The 22348-nt window shown below is 45.5% G+C and overlaps 1 protein-coding gene across 1 annotated transcript; it reads left to right on the forward strand.

Annotated features, from left to right (window-relative positions):
- Window positions 1-461: 461 nt before the first annotated feature.
- TSPYL2 (TSPY like 2) lies at window positions 462-7410 on the forward strand. Its single transcript, XM_028092902.2, has 7 exons — window positions 462-1399; window positions 2651-2728; window positions 2854-2965; window positions 3051-3196; window positions 3333-3430; window positions 3744-4582; window positions 6658-7410. The coding sequence occupies exons 1-7, from the start codon at window positions 593-595 to the stop codon at window positions 6858-6860; spliced, it is 2283 nt and encodes a 760-aa protein (XP_027948703.1). The 5' UTR covers window positions 462-592; the 3' UTR covers window positions 6861-7410.
- The last annotated feature ends 14938 nt before the right edge of the window (window positions 7411-22348 follow it).

The raw sequence follows: 22348 nt of genomic DNA on the forward strand, positions 1-22348 counted from the left end.
CGTAGTTGTTGAGGGGAGGGCAGAGAAGGGGGAAAACGACACTGAGGCTCTCCCAATTTTATTTGAGCACATCCTGCTCAAAGCCTGTGTTTGTTTTTTGTTTTGTTTTTTGGTCTTCAGAGCCACTGGTACTTTTCCCATTGGATAAAACGCTGGAAGGGTGAGGGAGAGGGGCTTCTTCCCCTCAGCTTTCCTTGCAGCCAATCGCCCTGCAGTGTCCCTCTCGTCGCTGGGGGAGCCAGCCCGATGATTGGCGGGTCCGAGAGGAGCCAATCGGAAAGCGATGAGGTGTGGTGTTGGCAAGCAGATTGCGTGAGAGCGGGCAGAGGTCGAGGGAGTGCGAGCGCCTCGGCGGAGGCTGGCAGCCAATGGAGAGACAGAACGGGTCCTTTGCGTCAGGGAGGGGGCGGGTCCTGGACGCTTGGCGCGGAGGGAGTAGGGCAGGCGCTGTGGGAGGGAACGCCAGAGCGAGGCTGTGAGGAGAGCTGGTCGGGTGAGGTGCTGCGGCTCAGCTTCAGGTGTGAGAGGCAGCGGCGGCCTGGCTGAGAGTGAAGGGGCGAGTGCGAGCCCCTGACCTGTGAGCGCGGTCACCATGGACCGCCAGGATGAGGGGCCTCCGGCCAAGGCCCGCCGCCTGAGTAGCTCAGAGCCCTCTCAGCACGACCAGCTGCCACCGCCGCCTCCGCCGCCTCCGCCGCCGCTCCTGCGACTGCCCCTACCTCCACCCGAGCAGCGCCCGAGGCTCCGGGAGGAAACCGAGGCGGCACAGGTGCTGGCTGACATGAGGGGGGTGGGACTGGGCCCCGCTCTGCCCCCGCCGCCGCCCTATGTCATTCTGGAGGAGGGGGGGATCCGTGCGTACTTCACCCTGGGTGCTGGGAGTCCCGGCTGGGAGCCTGCGATGGAGTCAGGGTATGGGGGGGCGCCCCCTCCCACGGAGAGCCTAGAAACCTTCTCTCCTTCGGAGGCTTCTGGGGGAAGTCTGGAAATTGACTTTCAGGTTATAGAGCCCAGCAGTTTTGCCGGAGAGAAGGCCCTAGAAACCTGTAGCGCAGGGGAGTGGGGGTACCAGAGGTTAGCCGGCCCGAGGGGGAAGGAAGAGGCTATCATCATAGTGGAAGATGACGACGAGGATGAAAAGGAGAGTGTGAGGAAGAGGAGGAGGAGGAGGAAGAGGAAGCAGAGGAAGATGAAGAAGGAAAGCAAGGAGAGGAATGCCGAGAAGATAGAGTGCATCCTGCAGGCACTGGAAAACATTCAACTGGACCTGGAGGCAGTGAACATCAAGGCAGGCAAGGCCTTCCTCCGTCTGAAGCGCAAGTTCATCCAGATGCGAAGACCCTTCCTGGAGCGCAGAGACCTCATCATCCAGCATATCCCAGGCTTCTGGGTCAAAGCAGTATCCTTGTCATCTATATTCATGGGCTAGGAGCCCATGACAAAATGGGGGGGGAGGTGGAGGGGGAAGGGTGTGGGGGTGGACCCTTATTGGAAAAATGACTGGGTTTGGTGGAGGAGGAATGGAAGGAGAGGGGCAAAACATCAGAGAAGCTGGACTAGATAGAGATGGTGAAGGGGGGAGAGGGGCACACAGCATAAAACCTGGGCCACAGATGGGGAAGAGGGGAGAGGAGGAACATAATATTAAAAAAATGGATCACAGGCAGTGAAATGGGGAGGGTAACAGAGGGGCACACAGCAGAAAAATTAGACCAGAGATGGTGAAAGGAGGAGGGAAGGGACACACAGAAGATGAACTGACTCAGATATGGTGAAGAGGGAGGAGAAGGTCACATAGCAGAGAAATTGCCCAGAAACGGTGCCTAAGTCACACCTGGCTCTGCAAGGCTAGGTCTCTGCTTAGATACTAGGGAGACCCCAATCCTGGCTGGAGAGAAGGGGGGTAGAAAGGGGCTCCAGCCCCTAAAGGGTCAGGCAAAGGAGTACCTAGAATTGGGGATCAAGGAGTTAAATGGAGGAAATAGAAGAATCTCATTCACTATTGGTGAAAAGCGTATCTCTGGGGAACATACATACATATATGCAACATGTTAGGAACACAGGGGCTTAACTTCTTGGGGGAATTACATGGATATAGACCATTGCCACTCTCCTACAAAGTATCACATGATCACAGGCTGTCAGCACTCAGGCACACAGTATTTTGTGGCCACAGGTCCTCAGTATGCAGACACACAGCATCACTTGGACACAGACCCTCAGACCCAGATACACAGTATGTGGACCCAGACCTGTAACACCCAAATAACATCATGTGACTCCAGGCCCTCAGCAACCAGATACAACATCACTAGGGCATGGACCTTTAGCCCCCAGACACACAATGTCTTCTGAATACAAACTCTCAGCACCCAGGGACTCAACATCACAGAGACGTAGACCCTTAGCACCCAGACACACAGCAAATATGAACCAAGGCAAGGCAACCTAATACAGAGGTTTGACATTACATAAACACAGGCTCACCACATAGTATCATGGGAAGAAAAGTCTACTTGCTCCACACACATCACATAAACACAGAGGGAATTCTGCTCCAGCCTCTCTTTTGCTCTGCCCTGCCTGGCCTTCCCTCCCTCCTTCTCTCATTGAACAGTCACTCCTTGACCTAAACTGCTCCCTCCATCAGTTCCTCAACCACCCCAAAATTTCAATCTTGATCAACCGACGCGATGAAGACATTTTCCGCTACTTGACCAACCTGCAGGTCAGGCCAAAGATACATTTTTTACTAGGATTGGGCAAAGGATCTGGCCCTTGGAGGTGAGGTGGGTGGGGTGGGAGGGGCCTTGGTGTGGTGGGAATTCCAACGTTAACCTCTACCCTGAGCAGGTACAAGATCTCAGACATATCTCCATGGGCTACAAGATGAAGCTGTACTTCCAGACAAACCCCTACTTCACAAATATGGTGATTGTCAAGGAGTTCCAGCGCAACCGCTCCGGTAAGAGGCAGTCCTAGGGAAAATCCACACCCCCACCCCATCTGTCCTTGTCCGCTGCCCTCTCCATAGCCTCCTTTCCCCCCAGGCCGGCTGGTGTCTCACTCCACTCCAATCCGCTGGCACCGGGGCCAGGAACCCCAGGCCCGTAGGCACAGGAACCAGGACACCAACCACAGTTTCTTCAGCTGGTTCTCAAACCACAGCCTCCCAGAGGCTGACAGGATTGCTGAGGTGGGGCCCCTCCTGGCATTGCCAGAGAAAGCCTTGCTAGGCTTGCCTCTGGATGCTTGGGGAATTGGGAGTAGGCTCTGGGGCTTGTACTCATAACTCTGTTCCCCTTCCCCCCACCCACCCTCTCTTTCAACAGATTATCAAAAATGACCTGTGGGTTAACCCTCTGCGCTACTACATGATGGGAGAAGGGGGCTACAGGGCAAACAGAAAGAAGCAAGAAAAGGAAGAAAGGTGATGGGGGTTTGGTGGCTGAGAGGTGGTTTGTTAGGGATGGAACAAAGATTAGGCTAATGTCACACAGGATTTATAGAGCAAAAGGGATCTTTGACAGAATCTAGTCCAATATGTTTTACAAGTAGGGAATGATGCCCATAAATGGGGTGTGATTGGCCTGAGGTCATGTAGTCAGGAGCAGAAATGGGACTTTCCCCACCCTAACCTCATCCCTGGGATTCCTTGTAGCCTGCTGGCTCCCCAGTTACTGTCTTTCAGTGTCTGCCTTGCCTACCACCAACCCTATACTCAACCTCAGCCTTCTCCACAGTAAAAACAGGGACAAGTGTGAGGTGGTGATCCTGGAAGACTCTGATGACTATCATGTAATGGAAGACATTATCAGCGAGATCTCAGACAGCGATGGTATCACCGACAATGAGACCATTCATGATGTCAAGATCTCTGACTTCATGGAGACCACCGACTGCTTTGAGACCACCGACAATGAGATAACTGACATTAGCGAGAGCCTCTGTGACAGTGAGAGCCCTGACCACAATGAGAGCCCTGACAATGAGACCACCGACAACAATGAGAGCCCTGATGACAACGAGACCACTGATAATAATGAGAGCTCTGATGACAACGAGACCACCGACAACAATGAGAGTGCCGATGACAACAACGAGAATCCTGATGACAACAATGAGAACCCTGATGAAAACAGCGAGAACCCTGAGGACAACACTGATGACAATGAAGAGAACCCTGAGGACAATGAAGAGAATACTGATGACGATGAGAACCCTGATGGTGACGAGAACCCTGATGGTGATGATGAGAACCCCAAAGGTGGCAACCATGGCAGCAATGGCAACAACCAGGATAGCAGCGACAGTGACAACGAAGGAGACAATGAGGGCAGTGATGATGAAGATAATGACGGCAATGAAGGCGACAACGAAGGCAGTGATGATGATGGCAATGAAGGTGACAATGAAGGCAGCGATGATGATGACAGAGACATCGAAGATTACAAGAATGACATTGATGACCCTGACAAGGATCAGGATAACAGCAACAACCAGGACGACTATGAGGATGAAGTAGAGAACATCTCTGAAGAAGAATCATCAGTGGAGGAGGAAGAAGAGGGCAGTGAGGAAGGTGAGCCTAGAGCCCCTCTTGTCTTCCCTCCTTTTCTCTTCTCAGAAAAGCTGGCCAGGGTCAAGGCATCAAGGCATGAATACAGTCTGCTCTTGTGGAGAAAAGCATTTTGTGCAACTTTTTAAACAAAGCAAGGCCAAGGAACCTTTAACTTACAAACATAGCAGAACCAAAGAAACAGATTCCAGTTCTAGGTGGTGGGTAGATAGGTTGTAACAGAGCAAAAGACACAGGAAGAGTGAAGAGATAGGAGAAGGTGGGTAGAAAACTGAGGACAGGTTCACAGAAAGAGGGGGGAAGTGACAAACATAATAAAGCATACTCTGTACCCCGACAAGGGCTGCAGGGAACTCTCAGGCTTATTTGTCTTTTGGGAGGATCCTTCACTAGTCCTGAAAGCTGCTTCTCACAAAAACAGTCAGTAGTCGGTTATGTTGGGGACATACTGCATACATTAATATTCTCAGGTAGAATCACATGTACATTAGCCCCTTAAAGGCTCTGAAAAGTCCTGCTGTAAGAAACCCATTTAAACATTGTGGAACCCAGCATTTCCCAAACTTCTTGACCACAGAAGCTATTGTTTACTGTTCACCAAAGCATGCATTTTAGAAAATGCTGAGAAAGGTTTGCATGTGGGGGTTTGAGGGAGAAGGCAGTATTTAAGATGACTTCCAGGTTTGGTCTGGCCTGGATGACTGGCAAACAGAGGTGCCATTTCTTAGGATGGAGAATGACATGGTGGCAGGATTGATGAGATGCAGGGAGGAACATGGGGTTGGAAAGGCTTGTTGGACATAAGGTACAGGTAGCCCAGGCAGGTGATTGGTTATATGTCTGGGAAGTCAGAAGATGTAAATAAAGGGGGTAACAAGCCAGAGCAGAATCCTAGCCCTGGATTCTGGGACCAGTTAGCATTAATGAAGTGTTTACTATGTGCCAGGCACTATTCTAAGTGATTTACTTATTTTATTAATTCATTTCATCCTCACAGCAACTCTTAAGAGGTAGGTGCTATTATGGATGAGGAAACTGAGGCTCTGAGAGGGTAGAATTAGGAAGAGAACTGAGTCCTGGAACGTTCTCAGAAGGAGGGGATTGTCAGCAGTATCCAGTGCTGCTGTGAAAGGTCAGGTAAAATGAGGACTGAGATGTATCCATTGGATTTAGGGCTGTGACCTTGGCAAGAGTAGTTTCAATATATTAGTGGGGGCAGAGCCAGACCCACAGTGGAATAGGAGGCAATGAGCAAGGGGCAAGACAGTAGAGTCAAACCTTAGCTAGGAAGGTATTGGTAGAGGGTGGGCAAGGGAGATGTTTGAGCCTGACTGTGGGCAGGCAGACCTTGGAGAGGCAGGCCCCTGGGGGAGGTAGAAGGGGCTGGAAGACCAACCACCCCTGGGGGTTTTGGCCATGGGGTCTCTGGCAAATTTCCATTGAGGGCAGGGGCAAGGAAGGAGACATTGAATGAGTGAGTAAATTCAATGTGGACATATATTCAGTTAGAGTAGGGAAACAGGGAGTTGCCACCGGATGGCATCTTTCAGAGAAGGGGAGGAAGAGCTATCTGCCCAGCCCTAGGGTAGGAGTGGGGGTGGGGAGTTGGGCTAAAGAAGACAGACTGGGCCTGTTTGGATCAGACTGGAGAAGGAGCAGGGGAGCTGCCTTGGAATGAACAGGTTTATTCAGCTGAGGTCAGAGCTCAGGAAGACACACACATTGACATTACACAGGGAGAAAAAGCGACTTTCAGAGATGTATCAATTTTGATAGGCCAGAGGCAGGCCTACCCTGCTTTCCTGCTTCCCTTCCACTCCTCCCTCACTCCAGGCTTGCTTGAGTGTACACACACACACACACACACACACCAAGCAGAGGTGCTTAGCAAGTGTTCCAGGCCCCCAAAACCCTGGCTATGGGCTGTGTTCCCTGTTAAGAGTGCTATCCTCTAGCTTCCAGAACTGTGAGAAGAGAAATTTCTGTTGTTTAAACAAACAACAAAAAAAGAATGACATCTACCTGTTCATCTAATCACCCTCCGGTTTTCCCCTCCTTGCCTCTCTCCCTCTTTGCAGACAGTGAACAAGAAGGCGAGGAGAGCGATAACGAGGAAGGAAGCGATAACGAGGAAGGAAGCGATAACGAGGAAGGAAGCGACGAGGAAGGGATCGAAGAAGACTCAGAAGGAGGGGAAGACTCTGAGGATTCCGACATGGAGGAGGTGCTTCAGGTCCAAAATGCTTGGGCCAACCCGGGGAAGAGGGGCAAAACTGGATAAACATTTTACCCTTGCAGGGGCTGCCTCTCTGTATCCCTCTCCCCCTGCCCCATTTGCCCTCCCCCTCAGCTAGGGCCATGCGGCCCCACATTGCACTTCTGGGGGGTGACCGACTTCGTACACGGGTTTAAAGTTTATTTTTATGGTTTAGTAATTGCAGAGTTCTTATTTTGGGGGGAGGGAAAGGGGGATTCCCCCTTCCTTTTGGCCCTCCTCCCCTGCAGGCTTCTGTGTGCTGCTAAACGTATTTATTGTGATGCCTTGGTCAGGGCCCCTCTATCCCCCTCCTCGTGCTGTGTGGAGTGGACACCCTTGATCCCGAAGCGGGGAGGGCCGCTGTGGCCTTGGGGGGCTCTGCTGCCACCCTGTTCTCTCAAGCCTCTCTTTCCCTCCATCCCTCGCCCCCCCCCCAACGCTGTGCCCGCTAGCCCGCCTTGGTGTCTATGCAAGGCCGCTTGTCATTGCGGTATTCCTACCCCCCTCCCCCAGAAGCCCCTCCTTGTTCCTTGTGAACCTTGGTAATCCTAATAAAATTCTGAGCAAATTCAAAGTGCTGCTTCTAGTCTTTTGTCCCGCTTGGCGAGCCATCCCCAAGAGCCAGTCTCTCGTCCACAGACCCTCAAATCGCCGCCTCCTCTATGCACTGGTCTGCAAGATGGTGGTGTGTGGGTGGCGGCGGGGATGTTTGGCTTTCTCCGGGAGAGCTCTGCAGGCCGCAGAGGTGTTGCGTCAGACCAATGCGGACCATCCTGGCCAATGGCAGGGCGAGGCTGAGAAAGCCCCACCCCCTACCAGCGGCAGCAATGGACCCCGGCAGGTAGCAAACAGCTTCCCACGCCTTCCCCTCTTGCGCAGGCGCACAGGAACGCCCTGCGCCCTAGAATATGCATTTGTTCAGTGATTCATCTTTTTATTTATCGTGCGTCAAACCTTTCCTCAGGCCTAGTGTGAGCTGGGCATGGGGAGCCATTGGAATCCATTTTTCTCATTTGCATGTAGTTTTTAAAAAATGATAATCTGTCAAGACATTACATCCTAATAATGCAGGAATGCTCTCCCGTTTTAGAGGGTGCAGGATTCCTGGAACTGGGCCTGGAAGAGAAGGCAAGAAAAGATGGCTCGAGCCAAAGAGTGCATAGGGAGAAGGGGAAAGCAAAGGGAAATTACTAGGTAGCTGTGTGATGGGGTGGAGGAGGGGTTGGGAGTTGGGTGTCTGAAAGGCAGACCTTGAGAAGGCTGAGTTGTTTTAGATTTTGGATAGAGTAACTTTATTTTGGCGGACACCAGAAATACCTCCAGATTCTTTGTGGCTCATAATGATAACTTATACAAATATCCAGGTTGGTCTTCTGCAATATACCTCCAGAATTTTCCATCCAACGCCCATGTTTTAATAGAAAGCTTCAGATACAGTCAGATTTCAGTTTCAAAGAATGCCCTCTGCTGGATGCCAGGAGAATGGATTGGAGGGAAGGAGAGCAGTGAGGAAATTGATGTTATTCCTCAGGTGAGAGTGGTGTAATGGGCGGATATGGGAGGTTTTTTAAGTGCATTTTTTATTTTAAAAGTTTAAGATTTATAGAATTATTGCGAAGATAATACAGAGAGTACCCATATACCCCACAGCGAGTTTCCTCCATTGTTAACATCTTGCGTTAGCATGGTACATTTGTCACAATTAATGAACCAGTATCAATACATTATTATTAAGTAAAGTCCATACTTTATTCAGATTGCCTTAGTTTTTAAGGTAATTTTTCTGTTACAGGATGCCATCCAGAATAGCATAATACATTTAGTTGTCATGTCTTCACAGGCTTCTCTTGGCTGTGACTGACTATTTCTCAGACTTTCCTGGTTTTTGATAACCTAGAGTCATCAACATTTGAGCAATAATGGTCAGGTATTTGGTAGAAGGTCCCTCAATTGGGATTTGTCTGACGTGTTTTCTCATGATTAGATTAGGGTTATGGGTTTGGGGAAGGAAGATCACAGAAGGAAAATGCCATCCTCATCATATCAAGGGTACATACTATCAATATGTCTTATCACTGTTGATGTTAACTCTGATCACCTGGCTGAGGTAGTAGTGTATGTCAGGCTTCTCCACTGTAAAGTTACTCCTCCTCCCTGCCCCAGCCCCCTTTCCATACCATACTCTTTGGAAGGAAGCCACTAAGTGTAGCCCATGCTTAGGGAGTGGGGAGTTAAGCTCCATCTCCTTGAGGGGGAAGTATCTACATAAATTAATTGGAATTCTCCTGCACGAGAAACCTGTCTGTTCTGTGAGAGCTTTTTAGATGCTGGAATCAATAGGCTTTAGATATGGGAAAAGAGGGGATCCCGAGAGGAGTCAGGGATGACTGCCAGGTTCTTGTGGGACCTTTGGCAAGGCCCCTTCCCTCCCTGGGCCAACTCTATGAAATAGTTGGAACACCAGATCTTTGACCTACTCCATGATTCTGATAAATGTTTTTTGGGGGGGAGAGCATGATGGCTTTGATTCCTCTGGTTCTGACTTGGGACTGCACTGTCAGAGGTGGGTAGAGGAGACTCTAGCCTGGCCAGAGCTGAGAGTTCAGGATCCTGAGTCAAAGGCATCTTGTGTGGAGGGAAGAGATACCTACATGCATAATCAGGAGCTAGTCCCAATGACCAGGGGGTGAAGTAGAGGGGAAAACAGCAGAGGCAAAAGGCCTGGAGTGGCCTTGGGGGGCTCAGCCTAGTGAAAGGATCCCAGCCAGTCTGAGAGAAAGACGGCTTGGGTATCCTTCCTTCAGTGTGCTCTGCCTCACAGTGTGATTCCATCACCCTCGCTAGAGGGCCTGAGTTTTCCCATCTGCAAACTTAGGTTAATCTTCCTGGGGGATCAGCCCTGGAGGAGCAACCTGCCTAGGATCCCAAGATGGAGATGAGCCTTGAAGCAGACCTCTGAAGCCTGGCCCTCATCATGTCTTCCCTGATTCTTCTCTGCTCCCCTAATCAAATCCCCAGCCCTTCATCCTGGCATTTGAGGCTCCTTTTCACTCACCTTGTCAGAGAAGGCATCTGGCTTCAGGGACACTGTTAGGAGCCAATTTTGGGATTCTAATATATTTGGCTAGGGTGCTCATGTTTTGGGTCGAGGCATGGGAGGAAAAGATGTTCTTTGCCTAGAGTGACATCTTTTTCCTGTGTCCTCACTCCTCAATGTGTGGTGTGGTTTCAGGTCCTGCCCAGTCTGGCCCTCCAAAACCGAGGGCTGTTCTTAGGGTCTTTAAGGTCACAACCAAGTGCAAAATATAGTCTTTGCTGAAGACCAAAGAAGACTGCCCCCTCTTTGCTGGGACCCTAAACAGAAACCAGAAGGAGAACCAGGTGGGGTGGGGGATGAGGAGTCAAGAGCCTGCTGTGCCCCAGGGTCTGTTCCCATGCTGAAGCTACTTTGTCTTTGTATCCTTCACAGCTTACCCCGCTCCTCTGCAGCAGAGGGCCCTGCACATGGGGATGAGGTTCTCAGGGACCAGGTTCTCCTGGGACCAAACTTTCAAAGTTCCACACACTTCTGTGAACAAAAGCAGATTGTCAGGGACAAAACCAGATTCAGGAATATCCCTCCTTCTCAGGTGACCAAGAGTGCCAGCACTGGCTCCCTTGGTTGAGGAGGAATCCTATTCATTCAGGAAACATTTATTGAACACCTACTGTGTGTCTGACACTAAACTGGGTGATAAGGATACAATAAAGAAACATGATAAACCAGGTCTGTTTTCCTTCCCAGAATTTGACAATTTGTGCCACAGACCTGTTTGGTGATCTGGTGAAGCCTATGGACCCTTCCTCAGAAAACAATTTCTTTTAAATACATAAAATAAAGTACCTAGAGTTACAAAAGAAACTGATTATATTGAAATATAGTTATTAAAATATGGAAAAAGCAGATATGTGCTATGGTAGTGTATGTGCTCCTCACTAATCCCTTAGATCATAAGATCTAGTGGAGGGTCTAATGACTATCATGATATTAAAATAGAGATGAGATTACATGATATTTCAACAGATCTATAACATCTATAATGTGATATGAAAATCTCTGTGATTTCTATTGGTGACAGAACCACAGATACTACTACTATGTTACATTCTTTACTGAAAAAATGCTAAATTTCAATTAAAGATGTATATTTTGTCCCATCCAAATGCAGGGGCCCCTCCAAACCCTGTCCCCAGACCAGACTGGAGGTCCATCGACCCCATTAAGAACCCCTGATAATAGAAATGTTCTTCCCATCTCTCCTTCCTTCTTGAATAGCTTTCCTTTGGAGGACAGAACTTGGGTTTTATTCAGGGTCTTATTGCTGTGTAACCTCAAGCCAATCAGTTCGCTTCTCTGGGCCACATAGTTTTCTCAGTCTGAAACAATGAGAAAGGCAAGAAATTAAAAGGGGAGACCTTAACTATATATGCTCCAGGCAATTAATTTGTGTACTCTCAATCCTCACAAAGGCATTGTCAGGAAGGATTTTTAAAAATTATCTTCCCATTTCACAGATGGTTAAACTGAGGCTCCTAGCGAGGTTGTCACTTGACCAATGTCTTAGCGGCAGGGGCTGATGTGTGACTGGCCAGACCCCCATAACCACCTCATCCTCCATGGGTGAAATTAGGAACTACCCTCATTTTGAGCAAAAGAAACCTGACTCAGAAATCCCTGCAGGCGGGGGGTAGAGTCGTGTCTCTTAGAGCGTTGGCTTACGCAAGGTGGCTTACGGAGAGTAAGACGTCAAGAAGCCGGGCATTTACAATTGTTCAGTGACTCCCGCCCAGCCTACTTTGGGCTTCGCGTCTGCGTGTTCCCAACTAATTCCCAAAGGCCTGTCAAATGGCCTGGCAAAAGGCAACGACAAGTCCTCCTCTCCTGGCCAATCCTGTGAAAGGGTGGGCTTGGCTCATAAACCAATCAAAGACCCCCAGGGGGGCGGAGTTTTCTTCGACCTGGATCCCGGCCTGGGGGGTAAAACTAAAGTGTTTCCATCTCCAGCCAATCCCAGGGAAGGCAGGAGGGCACTCCTCCAATGGGAGCCCGAGAGCGGTCAGTAGCTGTGGAGGCCTGCTAACCCGCTAGCTCTCCAGCCGGCTGGAGGGACGCGTCCAGTGCGTTCACTAGGTCCAGCCGCCGGCCCCTCGAATCTGCTCGCGCTCGGCAGCGGCGGCGCGGAGGGCAGGAGGTGTCTGGTGAGACGCTGTAAAGACGGGGGTGGGGGGTGTGAGGGAAAGAGGCCGGGCTGGAGCGCATGAGGGGTGGGGCCTGGGCGAGCTTTTACCTGGGCGGCCTCTTAACCCTAGGTCAGCGGGTTGCGGAGGATCGTGCGGGTAGCAAAGGGAGGGCGAGTGCCCCTGCAGCCCCAGACAACAACCAGGTGAGTACCCTGCGGAGCCCATCACCCATGCCCACCCCTGTCTCTTGGGAAACGATTCTGTGCAGGTCTGCAGCTCACGTGATCGTCTGCGTGCCTGTAAATCTCCATCTCTCTGCCGCTCTTCTCCCTCTCCTTCTCCATCTTTCCGTGTGTCTCAATATATCTGCCTGTCTCCTTCTCTGAGACATACTAGACAGCCCAGACCTAGAAGGCTGAACCCTGACGCTACCAGTTAAAACTAGCCATGAGACCTTGAGCCATCTACATCACTTATGCCTCAGTTTCTTCATCTGTCAAATGGGAGTCTAATAATCTCCATCTGAGACAATACATGTGCATCACTTTGCCCAGTGCCTGGCCCCTAGAAAATTTTCAATAAATGATGACTGTCGTGACTGAAAAAAAAAATATGATCTCTCTTGGTCTTTGGCTTTGTTTTCTCCCTGCCTGTCTCTGACCCTACCCCCATTGATTCTTCTTTCTGAATGCTTCTTTTTCTGTTACTGTTTTTCATCTTTCTGTCTCTTTTCCATCTTTCTAAGCAGGTTAGAGGTGCATTGTTTATAGCAATGAGTCTGGCCTGAGAGCATCTATGAGCTTAGTGTGGGGCCATGGACTGTTCTGTGGGTAAAAACAAACAAACAAACAAACAAACAAAAAAATGGAGCCTGACCTTGGCTGAGGAAAGAACCCTCTTTGTTCCCCACCCTACTGTATTAAACAGGCAGAGACCACCAGGGTGGGGGGCAACTTAGATGAAACAGTGAACCAGGCCCTTTATCCTTTATTATGTTGGTTACTGCAAGAAGATCAGGATTCTCCTAGTTACATCTCCACACAGCCCTCTTTTCTGTTCCCATCCTGAAATCCTTTAACCAGGCCTTCTGGAACTCACTGTCAGTCACCAGCAAAAACTCCATTCTCACCTTGGCTTCTGAATAGTTCCTTGGTTTTCTTGCCATGCCTTAGTGGTTCTCATACCTATTGGACCCAGCACTCCATTTTTATAATTTCTATTTTGAAATGTCCCTTTCACTATCCTGAAATGAAGTGCATAGATAATAGAATCTGTCTCCACACATAATTCCTCCCAAACCAATGTAACGTAATGTCCTAATTGTGATATAAGGGAGAAGTAAAGGAAGAGTAATTTCTAATAAAACAATTTGTATTTCAACATGTAAAGGCTGGGATATAATTTCACTAGAAGACATAATGAATGGTCTTGCACGTAATGATCCTTGTATCTGGGAATGTGACACTTACACGTGTGTTGATTGCTGACTCAGAAACCATGGGTAGGGTGATGTGATTTTCCGAGTCATGAATAATTCTTCATAAAGTTTTAAACAAAACCAAGTGCAGAGGCACCTGGGTGGCTCAGTCGTTAAGTGTCTGCCTTCGGCTCGGGTCATGATCCCAGGGTCCTGGGATCGAGCCCCACATCGGGCTCCCTGCTCAGCAGGAAGCCTGCTTCTCCCTCTCCCTCTGCTTGTGTTCCCTCTCTCACTGTGTCTCTCTCTGTCAAATAAATAAATACAATCTTAAAAAAAAAAAAAAACCAAGTGCAATCCTTCCTCAATTTATATGGTTCATTTGAATTTCTGGAAAAGTCAGTACATACTAAAATCCATGATCTGGCCCTCTTAACCTCTCTGACCTTCTCTCCTACCATTCGCCCCACTTGTTCCCTCTATTCTACCCACACTGCCCTCCTTTATGCTACTTGAACATATGAGGCACACTCCCACCTCAGGGGTTTGTACTGGGCCATCCCCTGGACCTGGAAGGTGTTTCCCCCCAAGATATATAAGGCTCATGCCCTCACTTCCTTCAGGCCTCTACCCAGATGTCACTTTCGCAGTGAGGCCTACCCTGACCATCCTGTTTAAAATCGCAGCTCTCCCCTAGCATATACCCCAGTTTTTTCCATAGTGCTCCTCACCCTCTTCTATGATATATAATCTACACCTTTATTGTGTTTGTTATTTATTGTTTGATTCTCCTGCTGGATTGTAAGCTCCAGAAGGGCAGAGATTTTTGTCTTTTTTGTGCCTTGATGTATCCCTGTTACCTAAAACAGTGCTTAGCATAGAATAGGCTCTCTCAATAAATGTTTGTTGAATGAATAAATGAATGAAATGAATGGGTTTTTCACTTACATTCTTGTCTGGTGGGTTGTTCTAAAGTTGTATGGAATGCAATATAATTCTTTACTGTGTAGAGCTGTCTTGTGCACTGCAGGATGCTGAGCACCCCTGGTCCATGGCTACTAAATGTCACCAGTTATCTCCAAATATTGTGATAATCAAAAATGCCCCCAAACATCCCTTGACTGTCTACCCCCCTGCTGAGAACCACTGCTTGAATAGAAATTGGCTTTCTCCTGAGCACGCTGCTCCCCAGGAGCCCCCTCAAACCCCTCTTGCCAGGAGGCCAAGACATGAAGGTAGGTGTCCTCACTCTAATTGACCTTCCCAGACACTTTCTCTCTCTCCTCCTCAAACCACCTTTTTTTAGAATTAAAAAAATTTTTAAATAATTTCAGATTTAAAAACCTCTAGAAATAGTACAAAGAATTCTCATATATCCTTCACTCAGACTCATTAAATATTAATAAATTATGCAACTACAGTTCAATTATCAAAATTAGGGAGTTAACATTGGTAAAATACTATTAATGAAAGTACAGAACTTACTCAGATTTCATCAGTTTTTCCACTAATATAAATTTTCTCTTCTGGGATCTAATTCAGGATCCCATATTGCATTTAGTGGTCATATCTCCTTAGACTCTTCCAATCTGGGACAGTTCTTTAGTCTTTCATGACTTTGATACTTTTGAAGAGTTCTGGCCAGCTATTTTATAGAATTTGGGTTTGTCTGATGTTTCCTTGTGATTATAGTTACGTTATGTAATTTTGGCAAGAAGACCACAGAAGAGATGTGTCTTCAGTGCTTTATATCAGAAGGCACATGATGTCAGTTGGTCCCAATACTGGTTTTGTTCACTTTGACTATTTGTTTAAAGTGGTGTCTGCCAGGTTTCTCCAGTATAGTTACTCTTTTTTCCTTTGTAATTAGTAAGTGATCTGTGGGGAGATACTTTAAGATTATGTAAATATCAACCACCTTGTTTTGGGGTTTTTTTGTTTGTTTGTTTTTTTAGAGAGGGAGTTGGGGAGGGGCAGAGAGAGGGAGAGAGAGAACTCTAAGCAGGCTCCACGCCCAGAGTGGAGCCCAACACAGGGCTCGATCTCACAGCCCTGAGATCATGACCTGAGCTGAAATCAAGAGTCAGACGCTCAACCAGCTGAGGCACCCAGGCGCCCCACAACCACCTTGCTTTAAATTTCAAACCATCAGACTAGACCCTTACCCACCCATCTGTGTTATAGTCATGGATAGACATATACACATACCTGCCCCCGTCATACTTCTTTCCTAGAATTTAGCTACTAGCTCACTGTCACTCTTTTAACACTACCCCAGTCCCACTTCTTGGTGATTTTAATATCCTCATAGGTGATCTTTCCAATGTTCTTGTCTCTCAGTTCTGTGATCTGCTTTCCTATAATGCTCTTGCCTTTCAACCCCACCTCAACCACCCCCTCCAACAGTCTTACCCTTCTTCTTATCAGTACCTATGACTGCACCGCCTCCATAATCTGTTTCAGGCATCCTGCCGTCCAGCCAGTGCTTCTTATCCTTCTAGTCTACTCCCTCTAGCTCCCCAACTCCCAACGTTTTCACTACCCTTTACTTCCTCCGTGTTCCCATATCCTTCCTTTAATCAGCTTAGATTCCATGGTCCATCATGATAATCATTCCTTTGCATACATCCTCACTTCCTTGGCCCTCTACACTTGAGCATGTTTATAGAGCAAGACCCTAGCCCTGGTTAAATTCAACTCTGCCCACCCCACTGCACTTCCCTAGGCCATTCACTCTCCTACGTTCCTAGCTGAACTGTTTTGTATCTTCTCTCTCCTCAAATCTCCTGATACCACTCCTTCCATCCTATGCTCAAGCTGCCTACTTGACTGAAGGATCAAAACCATCAGAAGAAAACCTGCATAGATTCCCATCACCACACCTAACCACCAAACAGCATCTGTATCTGCATACTCTGCCTTCTTCTCTGTTATTATGGATAAACTGGCCCTGCTGTCATCGAAATCCAGTCCCTCTACTTTGGAACCCCATCCTCTTTTACCTACTTGAAGACATTGCTTCAGCAATTTCCCCCTCTCTAAAAGATCATTCCCATTAGCACACAGACATTCTGTTATTGTTCCCATCTTTTTGTTACAGCTTTATTGAGGTATATTTAACATCATAAAATTCAGCCTTTTAAAGGGTACTATTCAATGTTTTTTTGTATATTCACAGAGTTGTGCAACCATCACTGCAATCAATTTTAGAACATTTATATCCCCACCAAGAAAAGAAGCTTCATACTCATTAGCAGTCCCTCCCCACACCTCCCCTCCCCTCAGTCATAGGTAACCACTATTCTACTTTCTGTCTCTATCTATTGATTTCTCTAGTCTAGACATTGTACATAAACGAGATCGTATAATACATTAGTCTTTATGACTGACTTCTTTCATTTAGCATAATGGTTTTGAGGTTCATCCATGTTGTTGATGTAGCATTCCTTTTTACTGCCAAATAATATTCCATTATATGGTTATGCCACATTTTGTGTATCCTATCCATTTGTCAGTTGATGGACATTTCAGTTTTTTCACATTTGATGTTATGAATAATACTGCTCTGAACATTTGTGCACAAGTTTTTGCGTGGATGTGTGTTTTCTTTTCCCTTTGGTAGACACCTAGGAAGTGAGAATTGCTTGGTCCTGTGGAAAATCTATGTTTAACTTTTTGAAGAACTGTTCGCAGAAGTGGCTGCACCATTTTAAATTCCCATCAGCAATGTATGAGGGTTTCAACTTCTCCATATCCTCCCCGACACTTTTTACTGTCTGTCTTTTTATTATAGCCATCCTAGTGAGTATGAAGGGGTACCTCATTGTGGTTTTGATTTGCATTTCCCTAAGAACTAACAATGTTGAGCATCTTTTCATGTGTTTATTGGCTATTCGTGTATCTTCTTTGGAGAAATGTCTATTCAAATCCTTAGCCCTTTTAAAATTAGATTGTCTTATTGGTTTTTTTTTTTTTTAAAGATTTTATTTATTTATTTGACAGAGAGAGAGAGGCAGCGAGAGAGGGAACACAAGCAGGGGGAGTGGGAGAGGGAGAAGTAGGCTTCCCGCGGAGCAGGGAGCCGGATGCGGGGCTCGATCCCAGGACCCTGGGATCATGACCTGAGCCGAAGGCAGATGCCTAACGACTGAGCCACCCAGGCGCCCCTAGATTGTCTTATTGTTGAGTTGTAAGTGTCCTTTATATGTTTGGGACACAAGTCTCTTGTCAGATATGTGAGTTGCATATATTTTCTCCCATTCTGTGGGTTGTCTTTTTACTTTCTTGATGATGTCCTTTGATGCACCAAAGTTTTTACTTTGAGGAAAGTCCAATTTATCGATTTTTTCCTCACTTGAGCATTTTGCGTCATATCCAAGAAAACATTCCCCAACCCAAGGTCTCAAAGGTTTCTTCCTGCTTTTTCTTCTAGGAATTGTATGGTTTTTAGCTCTTATATTTAGTTTGGTGATTCACTGATCCTTTTTGAGTTCATTTTTGTGTATGGTGTGAGGCAAGGGTCCAAATTTCATTCTTCTGCCTGTGGATGGCTAGTTGTCCCAGTACCTTTTGTTGAAAAGAGTATTTTTACCCCTTTGAATTGTCTTGGCAACCCTTGTCAAAGGTCAACTGACCATAAATCCTAAATTTAGAGGTTAATTTTCTGGATTCTCAATTCTACCTCATTGATCTGTAGGTCTGTCACTATGCCAGGCCACACCGTCTTGATTACTATAGTTATGTCGTAAGTTTTGACATCAGGAAATGGGAGTCCTCCCACTTTGTTTTTCTTTTGCAAGACTGTTTGGACTATTCTAAGTCCCTTGCATTTCCATATGAATTTTAGGATCAGCTTGTCAATTTCTGCAGAAAAACAGCTGGGACTTTTATAGGGATTATATTGAATCTATATATCCATTTAGGAAGTATAACCTTTAACAATATTAAGACTTCCAATCCATAAACATGAGATGTCTTTCCATTTAGATCTTCTTTAATTATTTTTCTTTTAAAAGATTTTATTTATTTATTTGATAGAGAGAGACAGATAGTGACAGAGATAGCGAGAGAGAGCACAAGCAGGGGGAGAGGCAAAGGGAGAAGGAGAAGCAGGCTCCCTGTGGAGCAGGGAACCCAACGTGGGGCTCCATCCCAGGACCCTGAGATCATGACCTGAGCCAAAGGCAGACACTTAACGACTGAGCCACCCAGACGCCCCTAGATCTTCTTTAATTCTTTCAGAAGTGTTTTGTAGTTTTCAGTGTACAAGTCTTATACTTCTTTTGTTAAATTTATTCCTGGGTATTTTATTCTTTTTGCTACTATTATAAATGGAATTATTTTCCTAATTTCACTTCCAGAGTGTTCATTGCTAGGGTATAGAAATACGTTTTTGTTTCTTGATCTTCTATCCTGTCACGTTGCTGAACTTACTAGCTCAAATAGTTTTTTAGTGGATTCCTTAGATTTTCCTATACACAAGATTATGTTATCTGCAAATATAGTTTTACTTTTCTTTTCTAATCTGGATGCCTTTTCTTTCTTTTTCTTTTTCTTTTTTTTTAAAGATTTTATTTATTTGAGAGAGAGAGAGAGAAAGCACAGAAAGAGAGTGAGAAGGAGAAGCAGACTCCCTGTTGAGCAGAGAGCCCAACGTAGGGCTCGATCTCAGGACTCTGAGATCATGACCTGAGCCAAAGGCAGATGCTCAACCAACTGAGCCACCCAGGCGCCCCTTTTCTTTCTTTTTCGTAACTAATTGCCCTGACTAGATCTTCTAGTACAGTGTTGCCTAGAAATGATGAGAGCAGACATTCTTGTCTTGTTCCTGATCTTAAGGGGAAGGTATTGAGTCTTTCTCCATTAACTGTGATGTTAGCTGTTGGTTTTATATAGGTACACTTTATCAAGTTGAGGAAGTTCCCTCCTACTCCTAGTTCTCTGAGTCTTTTTGCCATGAATGGATGTTGGATTTTGTCAAATGCTTTTCTGCATCTATTGAGATGATTGTCTGGAATTTGTACTTTATTCTATTAATATAGCATATTACATTGATTAATTTTCGATGATAAACCAACTTTGCATTCCTGAAATAAATCCTCCTTGGTCATGTTATATAATACTTTCTATACGTTGGTGGACTTGGTTTGCTAGTATTTTGTTGAGGATTTTTACATCTGTATTCATACAGTATATTGGTCTACAGTTTTCTTGTGATGTCTTTGTCTGGTTTTGGTATCAGGGTAATACTGGCTGCATAGAATGAGCTGGGAAGTGTTTCCTCCTCTATTTTTGGAAGAGTTTGTGAAGGATTAATATATGCTTTTTGTATGTCATTTGTCTTTGCTGTTCCTTTGTTCTTCAGTTCCTCTCTTCTTTTGTGTTAAGTAGATATTTTCTACTTTAACTTTTTAATTTCCTTGTTAACTGTATATATATTTTAGTTAGATTTTTAATGGTTGCCCTGGGAATTCCAATTAACATCTTAACTGGAAACAATCTACTTTGAATTAATTCTAATTTCAATAGTAACTTCGTTCCAGTATGCCTCTGTTCCCCTTTCCTTCTTTGTAGTGTTATTATTATATGAATTACTTCTTACATTATAAGCCCATCAACACAGTTTTATTATTATTGCTTTATACAGTTGTCTTTTAAAACAGATAGGAGAATAAGAGTTACAAATAAAAATACTTTTTTTCATAATACCTATTTCAAGTTACCACTTAGTGTCCTTTAATTTAAGCCTGAAAGTAGCGTTTCTTGTAGGATAAGTCTGCTGGCAACAGATTCTTTCCGTTTTTGTTTATCTTAACTTCTCTTTCATGTTTGAAGAACCAGGTTAGCTAGATACAGAATTCTGAGTTGACATTCTTTTTCTGTAAATATTTTGAAGATGCCATCACACTATCTTCCAGCCTCCATGGTTTCTGATGAGAAGTCAGCCGTTAACCTTATTGAAGGTCCCATATATGTGATAAGTCATTTTTCTCTTGCTGCAGTCAAGATTTTCTTTTTGTCTTTGCTTTCACCAGTTGCACTATGATGTGTCTAGGTGTGGATCTCTTTGAGCTTATTCTACTTGCATTTACTTCTTAAGTGTACAGGTTAATATTTTTCATCACATTTGCAATATTTTGGCCCCTTCTCTTCCTCTTGCCCTTTTGGTACTCCCATTACACATATGTTGGTACTTTTGGTGGTGTCCTATAGGGTTGTGAAGCTCCATTTCTTTTTCTTGGTTCTTTTTTCTTTCTGTTCTTCAGAATGTATAATTTCTGTTGCCCTATCATCAACTTTACCCTTTCTCTCTTCTGCCAGCTCAAATCTGTTGTTGAGCCCCACTAAGTGAATTTATCATTTCAGTTATTATACTTTTCAACTCCAGATTTTCTGTTTGATTCTTTTTATGATTTCTATGTCTTCATTGATATTCTTTATTTGGTGAGACATTGTTCTCAAACCTTTCCTTAATTCTATAGATATACTTTCTTTTATTTCTTTGAAAATATTTATAGTAATAATTTAAAGTCTTTGTCTATTAAGTTCCGAACATGGACTCCCTCAGGGACAAGTTCTTTTGGCTGCTTTTTTTTGTACATGTAACATACTTTGCTATTTCTTTGCATATCTCATAATTTTTTGTCAAAAACTGGGCATTATTTTAAAGTTTTTGTTTATGTAATCTCTGCACCCAACATGGGGCTTGAATTCATGACCCCAAGATCAAGAGTCACATGCTCTTCTGACTGAGACAGCCAGGCACCCCCAAAAGTGGGCATTTTAGATACTCTATTCTAACAACTCTGGTATCAACTTCTTCTATCCTCAAGGTTTGTTTTTCTGGGATATGTAGGTGTATGTGTGGTATTTGTGTGTGTGTGTGTGTGTGTGTGTGGTTGTTGTATGTGTGTGTATATGTAGTTGTTGTTATTTTTCTCATTGCTGTTTATTTGTTCGGTGACTTTTCTCAACTAATTCTGTGGATTCTGTATTCCTTGTACTATGTGGCCCCTGATTTCTCTGCTAGCTTATTTTTAAAAAACTTCTTGTTTTTATTTTTAAGCCTGGATTCCTAGGAGATCACACCTGTGTAGGTATACGTTGGTGGTCAGCCAGTGATTGGTTGGATTTCCTTAAATGCCTTGTCCATATGTCTTCTACCCTTCGCCAAGGGGATCTGTGTGAGAAGGCATGTCTTCAAACTTTAGCCAGTTTACAAAGCAGGCTTAGCTTTCACATTCTGCTTACAGTCAGCCAGAAGTGAGTGACTTGGGACCTCTCCTTTTCCACCTCTTTTTTGTGCATGTGCATAACCTTGACTATGTGCACAGCCCTTTAGATACCTGGGAATATATCAGGGCTTTTCAAAGTTTCCTATGGTTGTCTCATTCTCTAGGATTTCCTTTTTAAATTCCTGGCCAAAGCAGTCAGGCCTCTCTGTTGTCTGCAATTTCGTCAGCCTTTGCCTACTATACTACTGAGCTAGAGAGGGAAAGAGGGTGGGAATTAGCTACAAGTTAAAATGTCACAGAACCCATTGTCTTACTGAGATTCAGTAGTTTCTCTTAGATGATTTTCACTTCATTCTGTGTCTTTGGTTAATTGCAAGTTTTGAAATGGTTGATTGTAGTTGGTTTGCCCATATTTTCATTGTTTTAAAGGGAAAGCCAGTTCACCAAAGCCCTTATTCTGTCATTCCGTTTATCTCCTATGGCTCCCATCTTTAAAAAACATTTAAAACCTGATTTATCACACATCCCCATGCAACTATGACTTTCTTTATTCCCCTAACAGCAAAACTCTCCAAAAGAGCTGTCATTCCTCACTTTCTCCTGCTCTTCATTCTCTGTTTGTTCATACAGAATGTATTAGA

This window comes from Eumetopias jubatus, unplaced genomic scaffold (assembly GCF_037043125.1).
Source record: "Eumetopias jubatus isolate StellerSeaLion01/CBP00866 unplaced genomic scaffold, mEumJub1_p1.0 scaffold_11, whole genome shotgun sequence".
NCBI lineage: Eukaryota > Metazoa > Chordata > Mammalia > Carnivora > Otariidae > Eumetopias > Eumetopias jubatus.